This window comes from Rhipicephalus microplus, chromosome X, assembly GCF_043290135.1.
Source record: "Rhipicephalus microplus isolate Deutch F79 chromosome X, USDA_Rmic, whole genome shotgun sequence".
In the NCBI taxonomy this organism is placed as follows: domain Eukaryota; kingdom Metazoa; phylum Arthropoda; class Arachnida; order Ixodida; family Ixodidae; genus Rhipicephalus; species Rhipicephalus microplus.
The window spans coordinates 384,607,498-384,620,285 of NC_134710.1; the positions used below are offsets into that span (position 1 = coordinate 384,607,498).

At 43.9% G+C, this 12,788-nt stretch overlaps 1 protein-coding gene across 1 annotated transcript; it reads left to right on the forward strand.

The window, feature by feature from the left end:
* Positions 1-716: 716 nt before the first annotated feature.
* LOC119161033 (beta,beta-carotene 15,15'-dioxygenase) lies at positions 717-2,415 on the forward strand. Its single transcript, XM_037413354.2, has one exon. It carries the CDS (start codon positions 787-789, stop codon positions 2,299-2,301), a length of 1,515 nt encoding a protein of 504 aa, XP_037269251.2. The 5' UTR covers positions 717-786; the 3' UTR covers positions 2,302-2,415.
* Positions 2,416-12,788: the final 10,373 nt, after the last annotated feature.

A 12,788-nucleotide genomic window follows, 5' to 3' on the forward strand; every position in this document is an offset into this window, starting at 1 on the left:
ACGATACATCCTTTTGACGGGCTATTAGCTTGTTCACATGCTTACCAGAACATGAATGATTTCACCTTTATCGAGTGCTTTGCACCGGCTACCGCTTTTATTCTTCCTTTCTTTCACCCAGATTATATGTGTAAAGTTACAAACAAATATACAGTTTTTCGCGCTTGTGGTGAATACTATACCTGTTTTTGTGTGTTTTTTTTTGTTTAAACAGCCCGTTGCAAGTGTCGACCCTGGAATGAATTCAATATTTTATTGCGATCGATGGTGACAGTTATTATGGCATTCTAAACAAAGAAAAACTGATTAGTACACAGAAAACCTATATATACATAACCCTCATTGCAGTGCTTCAAAGCATCGTCTGGGCTTATGCGTGATATTATGTAGAAGAAAAAAAGCTACGATATGAAAATCGAGTATTTTATAGCATATGGTTGTTTACAGCAACCGCCTCACAAAACAGGGTGTTCCATCTCACATAGTTACGAACGATTCAAAGTACCGTAAAATACGCGTGAAGGGCTAATAACGCCGATGCGCTTTCAAGTCAAGTTCCAGAGCATAGAGAAGGGGAAATACAACGGCTTCTATTCTAGTCGCCGTCACTCGCGAGGACCTTTGCCCATCCGTTTGCGAAAGAGCCGCTTCGTTTGATTCGGCTCAACACTCTCGCCGGCGTTATCTTACTGACAGAGGCTTGCCGCTCTCGCGACGGTTCCAGCTGGCAGTACCCCCGAGGCTACAGAGTGCATCTTTCCGTTTCGAAACGAACGGTAGCGAGCGATGGCAACGAGTGAAGAAGCGGCTGCCGGCATCGATGCCAGAAAGTTATACGGCCGCTCGTGCATTCCTGAGGTATCAGAACCTATCACGGGCGCGCTACGAGGTGAGCTGCCAGCGTGGCTCCGAGGAAGACTTTTACGGAACGGTCCAGGACGGTCTTCGATTGGGACTGACCACTGCAACCATGTATTCGACGGCCCTGCTCTGCTGAGACAATTCACCATCGAAGATGGCCGTGTGCTCTACCAAAACTGCTTCCTTCGAAGTGACGCGTACGCGCGAAACCTGAGGGCCAATAGAATCGTCGTCTCCGAGTTTGGAACCATGGCTCATTCTGATCCCTGTGCGACGGTGTTTGAGCGGCTGACGTCGTATTTCTCCATGGACTCCACGGACAACGCTCTGGTGAACGTAATGCCCGTGGGCGACGAAGTGTACGCCATGACGGAGACGCCTTACATGACTCGGGTGGATCCCGCTTCGTTAGAGACGCTGGAAAAGAAAGACTTGCGTGACTATGTGGCTGTGCACAGCGCCACCGCCCATCCACATTTGGACCCTGACGACGGTGCGACGTACAACATCGGCACGCGCATGACCGGGAGTCCGTCGTTCGTGCTCGTTCATTTTCCTCCCAGTGGATCCGAAAGCTCGGTGGACCGCGCCAGAGCCGTGGGCACAGTACCACTGCAGTCTCGCATGTCTGTGCCGTATATTCACAGTTTCGGAATGACCGAAAAATGGATCGTCGTGTTGGAGCAGTCATTGGCTATGCACGTGCCTTCCATGCTTGTCTCGCGGTATCTGGGCTACAAGGCGTACATGAACACCCTCAGGTTTGATGCCAACAAAAACGTACGCTTTCACGTAATGAACAAGACGACGGGGGAGCTTTACCCGACCGTGTTCGAATCTGCCGCATTCTTCACTTTCCACCACATCAATGCCTTCGAACGGGGAAATGAAATCGTGGTCGACCTGATAGGCTTTGACGACGACAGCATCATCCGGAGTCTCGACTACACGGTGAAGAATCCCACCGTGTTTAAGATGGGCCAAATGCGTCGTTTTTCACTGCCTCTGAATCAAAGTCCTGGCGAACGTGTGCTAGTTGAGTCCCAGGAGCTAGCCAAGGGTTGGCTGCGTGGAGAACTTCCAAGAATAAACCAAAGCCGCAATGGGAAAGAGTACAGGTACACCTACAGCCTCAGCAACGTTCATGACGAAGAACACTGTGCTTTCGTCTCCAAGCTAGATGTCACAACTGGTGACTGGCTGCGCTGGGAACGCCAAGGGTGGTTTCCCTCGGAACCCGTATTCGTAGCACGTCCAGGTGCCATTGAAGAGGATGACGGGGTCATCCTGAGCTCCCTCCTCCACGAAGACGATGAGAAGAAGCTGGCTCTGGTGGTGCTTGACGCGAAGACGCTCAAACAACTAGCCATTGCTGAGTTTGAGTGCCCATCCGCAATTCCAGCAGATTTTCACGGGTGGTTTCTTGAGAAGAGTGTCTAAGAAACGTTTGAAACTGTTGTGTGTGGTTTTAACGTACAGCATGAGCTTGTTTTGTCACTCTGTAACATAATCCAGTGCATTAAAGCCATCTTGGGAATTGTTTGCGAAAAAGAACGCTTGTGAATAAGTTTTTTAGTGCTACACCAGGCTGCTTATAAAAAGCAGTAAGTATTAAACAGAATTTTTAATAATTGAGTGCCTATAACCAATGAATTGCAAATGAGTGCAGTCTTTCATTCAAGTGTGTATTTTGGTATAGTAGACTTTGTTAATGATTTGTCTGAAACTTCAGCAGTAAGTAATAAACATACTGAAATTTTCAGCTCAAAACTAAAAGAACGAAAGAAAGCATACGTGTACAAGGGCTTGTCTGCGTGTACACTAAACACTTTAAAGTTTTCGCAACTGTAAGTGCGTCTCCGCTCACTAACATTTTGCTTAAGTGAAGCTTGGGATCGATGTTACGCGAGATTAAATATTCGAAGAAATTTCGCCCTGAGATCTCGTAAATGTGACCACATTTTGACAGGTCCCAAAGCCAGCCCGTATTGTCGTAGCTTTTTCTGCGTATGAACGGTTGTCCGCTAATTACAGCGTAGGGGAAAATGTCTCACTCTTTAACTGTTTTCTTTTTTTTTATGTCAAACATGTTAGCTACAGTCACTGCCACTGAAAAAATTATCTTAGAACTCAACACAATTTCTCACCACTCACTTCTCACCAGTCAATCAACATCCATAAAAGTAAATTTCCAAAATTGATAAATTTGTATTTTTATTCAGTGTTATAGGCGCCAAATATTGCTTGATTGCGAGCAGGCACTTGCTGAGTACTCTGCATTAAGGTATAGCCCTTCAGGTCATTGTTGTCGTGCGGTGGAATTGAGAAGGCACAAAAACTCAAGCGACAAGGTATCCAAAGTAGCCATGTCCTTTATTACTATCGCCAAATTTGTAGCCTGAAAGAACAGTAGTGTTAACAAGAGGGTAAAGCCATTTTGAATAAGCAAAAGCCCCAAATTCAAAGTAGCCTTTAAATAAACATCACACTAACTGGAAATTTTCACCACCAAACTGGCAGGAAAACAGCCAAAGTGGTTTAAAGTAGCCATCAACGGCAACCCTGCCCGAGCTTCTTAAATGTGCCCTTGCACTTGAGGTACGAAGGCGTTCCCGCATTTCACCCCAAAGGACCACGGCCGAGCGGCTGGGAATCGAACCCACCCTCACATCACGTGCAGTATAGTGAAACGTCAAAGCCGCTACGCTGCCCCAGTAGGTTACAGGTGATGCACGTTGTCGCCTGCCAACAATCTTTACATCCATCTGAGCGAAGATTTTCTTAGAGCCTTCAACATACTCTGTTATGAAAAATAACGTCACTGTAGATATTATGAGGCGCTAGATGGGTCAACAGCTACCAAATCAGGCCATCTGCAGAAGAATTCACAAAACTTTCCTTACGTAAGTGCGCTTCACCATTTCCTGGACTTATTCTCTATGGCTCATAATCTGCTTTGCCTGAAATAATCCATTACGAACATAGGTGTAGAGAGTAAGGTGTTTCTGCGACACAATGGCCCTAATTCCGGCGCATGCGTGCAGATTGTTTTATGCACGCTGCGTTGCAACAATGTCTTATATTTCTCCGCCATACCCAGTCATCACTCATGAGTACAAACGTCATTTTTCGCTTCTCTCAATTCTCCAAAAATCTCGTGGCGCCATCCCTCTTATTACCTTTCTTTAGATACGCTTTTTGCAGGCACACACACACCCCGCCAGACAACGGGTAGTGCAGGTGTTTCCACACAAGATTTCGGAATAAATTCTCATAGCTTCTTTTTCATACGCGTGTTCTTCAGTTGGTCAGCCAGCTTCAGTAATGACATATCCCGCATCGCAATGTGCCTGAAATGTGCCAAACTTTTTTCTTGTGAATGGCAGTTCTTATCATAAAACTAATTGGCAGAAAAAAAACTGAATAATTTTGACGCTAAACATACCAGGCCAACGTCCTTCATTTTTGGGCTTCGTGAAAAGACATTGTCGATTCGGCGTGCGCATATCCACGTTTCTCGGTATACACTCTTAAGTAATGCCAAGCTAGAACGCGTTAATCGAAGCTTTCACACACACACAAACACACACACACACACACACACACGCACGCACACACACACACACACGCACACACACACCATTGTCGCTCATATCATCCACGGGCAGCGTGAGTGTGCGCTATCAGAGAACACGAGGGGCTCTCAAGAAGAGCGTCAGATAGGCGATGTATGAGAGGCAGCTGCAAGCGCTCCAATACTTTTACGAGCACCATTGCTCTGCGATCTGAGCAACAAAAAAAGATTATTCTGTTTTTCTTTTAACCCATGACTGATCCGGACAATGTTCCCCATATTTGATAACCTTAGTCGGAGAAAAAAAGAGGGGGAGTTAGACAGAGAATCAATGTGATATGCGGTCCCAGTAAAAACCAACACCAAAGATGAGTTTGGTAATGCTTTTGTTAGAGATAACTTCTTTTTTGTCTAATCTGGATGCACCTTTTAGTGTCCGTGCCAAGACCACCTTCGCATTGTCTCAATGCAGTAAGTTAAATATGATTGAGCTCTAACATATTATACCGAGAAGCACGCAAACTCTGGGAAATAAAGTGAATTATGGGAAAAGCACTCGCACTCCACATAAAAGTTCTCGGAATTGTGTTACTTGAGAAGTGTGGAGCCTAAAATGATTTCATGGTCGTGCTAATCAGTTCGCTGAGGTAATCACTTCTTTGAAGCTCGGTTTTGTGATTATGCATTAGGGCACGACAGGCTTCGTTTGATTCTTCATTCCTAAGCTTGACTTACTAAGCACCCCAAAGACTTGTCATGCTCATAAGAGTTATAACTTATTATGACAGTGCAGCTGATTACCTGGTCATTGCTTTGAGTTTCGATTGAATTTGCGAGCACGTTTTACTTCAGCAGTTCAGCTCCTTATATATAGTGTTTATCATTACCCAGTGACGAATGTTGAGCACAAGGTTGTGTGACTCGATGGAAACAAGCTGAATAAAAATTTTCACCTTCCGCCCATTTCTCTCATCAAGCTGTCTCCAACATCACAAAATAGGATTTCGTAAGCTGACTGCAATGCAGCGTACCAAGACAACACAAGGGCTATGCAGTCTACGCTGTATAAAGCGTTCGGCTTAGTCTTCATGTCAACCACCTGAAATTATTCGACGAGCAAGTTTTATGTAAGTAGGTGAAAGTGCTGTAGGCCCATGTGCTCAGATATGGGTGCTCGTTAATTATTCCCATGTGGTTAAAATTTCCGGAGCCCTCCACGACGGTGTCTCTCATAATCATAAGGTGGTTTTGGGATGTTAAACTCCACATGTCCATCGTCAATCAAGTTTTATCTAAGTTCAGTCAGCCGGCATCTTGTGTCTTTTTGTATTCATTTTAAATTTGAATAAGGGTTGCCAAAATCAGGGATCAAACCTTAGACTTCGCAAGATTTTCAGCAGCGAAATGCCGCAGCTTTTGAGTTGTATATTCTGTGGTGGATGCTGCTGATGTGCCACATGGTATCAGAATAATCATCTTTTTTGATAATTTGCGATGCAATATTCAGCTTTCATTTACATGCAAGCCTTTGCAACGCCACATTTGTTTAGTTCATAGGGCCACCCTGACGCTTGCCCGAGGCATTTTTGAACAGCATGGCTTAGTTTCTTATCTAGCGACAACGGACTGTAGGCCGAAGACCCAGCAAGGTGTCATACATTGACTACCAATTCTAGCAGTTGCCACCAAGAAGCTTTCATGCTGCGGATGGGCTTTATCCGAGTTTTATGGGGGTCGCGTTGATTGCCTAAACGCTCTAGAGTGCACTCGGTCGCGGAGACCTCGAAGCTACCACGGGGTAGTTAGCTCAACCCATAGCTCCCATTAATATTCGTTCATCACAACAAGACACCCATGACAATAACCCTGCATACCAACATATTCCGGGAGCCCATGACAATGACTCTGCATATCAACATATTGCAGGAGCCCCGCACCCACCCAACATCACAGACGAGTTCCCGACGGTCGGCGAAACTGTGACTCCCGCGAGCCACAAGCACCCCCTCACTATCTTCAACAGCGCACCACTACTAGGGGGGAAGTCTGCTGGAAGCAACATGCATTCCGTCATTGCGGACGTCGAGACCGAAAGCACTAAACGACGGCACTACTACACCACTTCTCAAAGGAAACCCTCCCGAACTACGAAGCCGCGTCCCTCTATTGTAGACCCCGGGACCGGAACTGCCTGCAAACACAGATTTCCAGCACTCAACGCTCGCAGGGAGCCGAACGCCGAAATCCTCCCTACAACAATGAAGGCCTACCGGACATAACTACAATCTGCGGACTTAATCAGTGTCATCCCCGCACCCAAAAAAAGATTGACATCCAAAACGTAAGTCCAGCTCATCGCTTCCCAGTTTCAGTGCCACCTTCCTTGAAGTACGAAAATTCACTGACAAACAAATTAGACATGAAATGCATAAATCAACATTGCCAGTGTACCTTGGTGCTAAAATAGCCCCCAAAGGTAGGACACTCTCACTCACACTAGCCGCTACAAACATAGACGGACACGACCAAATAACATGGGAAAATGTCCTCCTTTATGCTTCTCCCAAATTAACAGAAATCGCTCTAAATCACAGTGATAATCAGGTAAAGAAATTGGTCGCTATGACCAACACCATTATCCGCCACAAAAGTTTATTGAACGAGAAAATCGCCCTGCTAACTAATTCGAACAGAATAAATACCAAGTCATCGTGACCACAAAAATTTATGAACTCAAAAGAGACCATGTCCCAAACCCCGCGTTTCCTAAGGTAATTCCATACCACTACAACAACACCACCCAGGAAACCACTAACAGTACAAACGAGCACCCATCTATGGACATATTCAATGACACTGGCATTGTAAACCCATTAGACATGAGTTTGCCACCTGACGAAGAAAAACTATTTTAAGGACTAAGGTCCTGCCCCACCACAAAACTTTTTGATGAATTCCACTTGCTCCAAGGCTTCGACAACTTTGCTAGAAGCTTAAGTTGCGCCAATATATCTTGGACAGGCCTTCTAACCACGAAACAATTCACCGTTGTAAAACAAATGATTGGACACCAAACAGTAATCGAGACAAGTGCCTGGACCTTTATATCACCACAGTACAGAAAGATATAGTACGCGAATACCACAGACAGAAAGGAAAGCAAGAAAAATTGACAAAATACAAAAAATGAGTATGACAAATCTGGCATCTAGAACAGACATAACAACAAAAGCCGCTGACAAAGAAGAAGCATATGTAATACTTAATTCAACCAACTACATACAAAAAGCATACCGCCAACTAGACGACTCAAAAGTTTACGAACGCCTCCCAGGTGATCCGACAGACGAATAGAAACGTATCGTATCAACATAACTGAAGAAACTACCCAGACGCAGAAAAGATAACCAACACTGACCACGAACTAATGCTAGCAGCATAGCCTCGTCCAGGTCGCTTCTGCATCATCCCAAAAATTCATAAACCCGGTAAGCCAGGTCGACCAATCATATCAGGCATCGATACAATAACTGAACCCATATCAGGGTACGTGGACCAAGTATTAAGCCACATTCCATGCACCCTCGCGTTGTACATAAAAGACACCACACGTTTTCTTCGAGACATTGCAGGTCTGTGTGTGCCGAAAAACTCGCACTTGGTTACTCTTGATGTCTCTTCATTGTACACAAATATTCCTCACGTTGACGGCATAGCTGCATTACAAAACACGTACACAGACCATAGACAAACCAACACCCCAGCTTTCTCTGCCATCGTAACTTTGACGAGGACGGTACTCAAATTGAATTCATTCAAATTTAACCAAAAGTATTTTCGACAAATCAGAGGGACCACTATGGGCACCAAATGGGCACCCAATTATGCAACATATTTATTAGAAGGCTAGAATGGGAGTTTCTTCCACAAAGTTTCTTGAAACCACTCTTTGCAGATGATACATAGACGACATCATTCTTATTTGGACCCACAGCGAGGATGAACTTCTCAACTTTATCGACACTTACAACGTTGTACATCCGAACAAACACTTCACACACACCTACTCACAAGCAACTGTAAATTTTCTTGATGTTACCATAACGATAGAAGAAGACAACCTTTCTACAACCCTATATCGCAAACCAATGAATAGACAGCAATACCTCCGCCCACTGTAGAAACAGTATTTCATACAGTCAGTCTCATCGGTTTAAGCGAATCTGCTCAAAAGACGCTGATTTTCACACGAGCTCACAGAGGCGAAAACTTATGCTCGATAAGCAAAAATACCCCCCACATGTAATTGATGACGCCGTTCAGAAAGCGAGAAAACTGAAGCGTGAAGACTTACTGATAAAGCGACCACCGCAAGAAGACCCGCAACGAACAAACCTCTGGTTAACTTAACGCACAAACCTCTTCAACGCAAACAAAATTTTAAAAGACATTACAACTTTCTGGAACAAATTGAACGTCTCAAACGTGCATTCCCATCCGCTCCTGGCGTGGTTAACCGATGACCACGCAACGTCAAAGACACACTTGTCGACTCTCAAGTCAATACTTCACCTCCTAATAATTCATGCCAACCTCGTTTAAAGTCACGATGTCTTGTATATAAAGCGATGCGAGAAACAGACAAAGCAACCAGCACACAATTCAAGTTTTCGATTAACATACGAGGAAACCTAACATGCAATTCCTCTAATGTTGTATACCTACTCGAATTCAACGTGTGCAATATGGAATACATTTGACAAACAGAAACACCATTTAGGATTCGTTTTAATAACCACAGAGCTCATGCGGAATCAGCCCCAAGTCTACCTCTATCAAAACATCTCAACCTTCCGAACATGCATTCGAGAAACTATCAGTAACACTCTTAGAAACGCGAGTTAAATCAAACTGAGAACGTGAACAACGATTCATACCTTATCCACTGATTTAACACCCTCGATACAGGAATAAATGAAAATCCGGGTACGCTTACAGCAAGTAAAGCATTAAAAAACAATAACGGCAATAATGGCAATAATAACTCATTTCACGGCACTGCAGGTGTGACGGGCACTAGACAACTCAAAATACTTCCAGGTGTAAATACTCTTCCTAAGTACAGCTGTCGTCTTTTTCTGTTTCTACCTTACTATCCAATCAATTGTGCCAAGCATGACATGCCCAGCAACAACCCTGTGCACAATCGGGAGGCTCCTACTACATGCGTAATCCAGAAGCGGGCCAGAATTGACATTACACCCGCTTGTGAACCTCCACGGCAATTCGCGGCGCCCCTCTTTGAATGACGAGAGGTCCACGAGGTTCTGAGTAGTTAAAGCCTTGAACTTCATAAAAGAAAAAGCTCTTTTTCCCCACAGTGAACCGCCAGAGCCATGTGGCGCCGTCTGGTGGGGAACAATACGTTAGAGGAAGGAAGAATACGCAGACCGCGGACATTCTAAAGGTGGACGTAAGAAAAAACAGAAAGCGAAAAGGATAAATTAAGAAAGGGGGATAAAAGGGAGAGAAAGGGGGAAGGGGAAAGGGAAAAGAGAGTGGAAGGGACGGCCGGTGGAGCCCTCCTCATATCCTCATTGCTTTTTTTCCTTTTTTATTTCTTTCTTTCATTATTCTGTATCTCTCATTTAGTATTGTATAAGGCTGAGTACCAACACCAACAAACTGTACCCTTAATCCTGATGAAGGCCAGGCTTTGGCTGAAACGTCAAAGTAAACCACGTTGTGACTGCTCACGGAAGATGTACTTGACAATATATATATATATATATATATATATATATATATATATATATATATATATATATATGTGTGTGTGTGTGTGTGTGTGTGTGTGTGTGTGTGTGTGTGTGTGTGTGTGTGTGTGTGTGTGTGTGTGTGTGTGTGTTACTGAAAAAAGATCAGATCGCATGCTTTACAAGAACACAGGCCAAAAAAAACTAACAAAAACGAGGTTTCTAGCAGTCTTCTTGTTTTTTGGTTGTTTTTTTTTTGCCTCGTTTCTTGAATAAGCATGCGATGTTATCTTTTTCAAGCAACCTATATATATATTTATATATATTTATATATGCGAACCGGATATGTTTTCTGGTTAACCTCCCTGCCTTTCCGCATTAAATTTTCTCTCTCTCTTCTCTTTTATATATGCGTCCTAGTAGCAATAAATCAGTTGAAAATGAACGCTGGTCCTCTTGTGTTCGTTTTCTTTAATTTAATTTTTTGCACTGAGCAGTTCAATAATGAAATATCAACTAGCCTAATCCCACTCTTTGCTTCGGCTCTGGCTGTTGCTTTTTTTAACGATATCGCCCCTGATCAAACGCGAAAATTTTGTTGTAAACCTGCGTGAAAGGACCGAAGCGTCTTGAAGTTCCCCTTCCCATTAGTAGGCAGCGCACTTCACGCCAGCCACGTTTCTTTCCTGCACTGACTGGCAGTCTAAAGATCTTTCTTTGAATGCTACTTTGCAAGCCATTGCGTGGACTGAAAAGCTTGCAATGTGATATGCCCTTCCGAGGCACACCGCCATGGGTTACTTCGGGTATGCGCAGCTCTGCTTCGAAAGCCCCAGACTCTTGGCTGCTTGTTCGCTATGCTAAAAATAGAGAGTGGAAACTATTGAAGGCAAAGTCATGCGAGGTCACGCAGTTGCTGAAATCAAGCTCGCAAACTCCTTAATTTACTATAAACGATTGCATAATGATAACTGCCGCAAAATAGACTTTTTCGCAAGTAACGGTAATTTAGACATACACGTGGAATCGACCTCTGACGAGGGGCGATAAGCCTGACTCTCACGGAAGCTTCTGAAAGTCCCGGCTATATTTTGTAATTGTGTTATGCGTCAATGAAGGATCATATCACAATTGACACAATACCTGTAGTAGCTGACCAGACAATTTATTTGGAACTATAAGTTAGAATGTGTCGTTAATTGAAGATATCAACCGCGCGTTTACTAAGCTTTACAGGAGCAGCAAACAATGGCGAGTGGTAATATTTCAATACCTGCAGCTCTTTCTAATATATAGGTTATTGTTTTTCATGCACGGTCTTTCACTTTGCCCTCAATATCTTCCACTCCAATTTAGGCACAAGAACTCCATTCCTTCTTTATAGTATAGTAACCGAGCCCCATTCTAAAAACTTTGTCTTAAATAAATAAGAGCTGCGCACACCTAAACGTTCTCTTAGGAAAATTGCTAAGACAAAAAAGAAAAGTACATGGCCTCGTAGAAACGTTACCTATTCATTTATAACCATAATTTTAAAACAAGAAATTCATTTTTAATGCAAGTGCCGCTCCTTGAATGACCAATCCCCCGCGGTTCAACCAACCAACGTCGCTCAACCGGTTTCTCATCACATGTAGCGACAATGTGAAATACTTTGACATATGTTTAAAAATATCCGAAGATATGACTGAATTTCTCGCTAATAATGTTCACTACAACAAATTATTGAGAGTACCAGAACTGAGTTACGAAAGGAATTCGAAAAAAAAGTAGTATTGATTCCTCCGTCATCGTAATCGGTAAATCACGAAACTAAACCATGTCCTTACAGAAATAGTTTATTGTTTACTGTACAACAATAGAAGAAAACTTGCGTCATATCTATTGGTGCTTGACAGATAAAGCACCGCCTAACGTGGCTAAATCCATGCTGACACTTACTCAAACATCTTCAGCCCGACTATTAACGTTCTTCTATAATGATTAAACAAGCCCCTGTAGCCATATACGCTTATATATACGGCAGCTGTAGTGGTTAACAGTGAGAGCCGAACTAGAGAAAGCGATGTAGCAGCCAGAATAGCGTGACTAATTGAACGTCTAATTTGGGCCAAGGTCTTCAATGTACTCGCGGCATGTTGAAGTTATTGAACACCACTTCCAGACTAGACGGAAACGCAACGCGCGTCGTTTCGTCCCCTTGGCCGTCCGCGATTATTAGCCGGGTGAGTGGGGAACGCGAAGTTAACCGGTGGCGTCGAAGAGCTAGTGTTGGTATAGATGGATGATATGAGAAGCGCCGATGCGTTGGGTAAGGTCGCCACCTGTGGGTGTGTTAAGACGTTGACGAAATAGCACTTCTCTTATTGGAAACGCACCGAACGGGCGGATTCTTATATACGACGCGTTGACGGAACTAATCGCGGATGTCCCGGTCATAATGCATTGCTACACTTTACCAAGAAAGTTGTGAAAGTATAGTGGCGGACATGAATGACGCATTATTAAAGCTTACAAAGTATGTGACCATGGCGTGGTTGATTGCATGCGTTATATGTTTTCTCGCGAACCCAGTGGTGATGGGTTCAAGTCCCGTT

What these genes read in the sequence shown, in the direction of transcription:
- LOC119161033 (XM_037413354.2), top strand. Translation starts at nt 787, where the DNA reads ATGGCAACGAGTGAAGAAGCGGCTGCCGGCATCGATGCCAGAAAGTTA.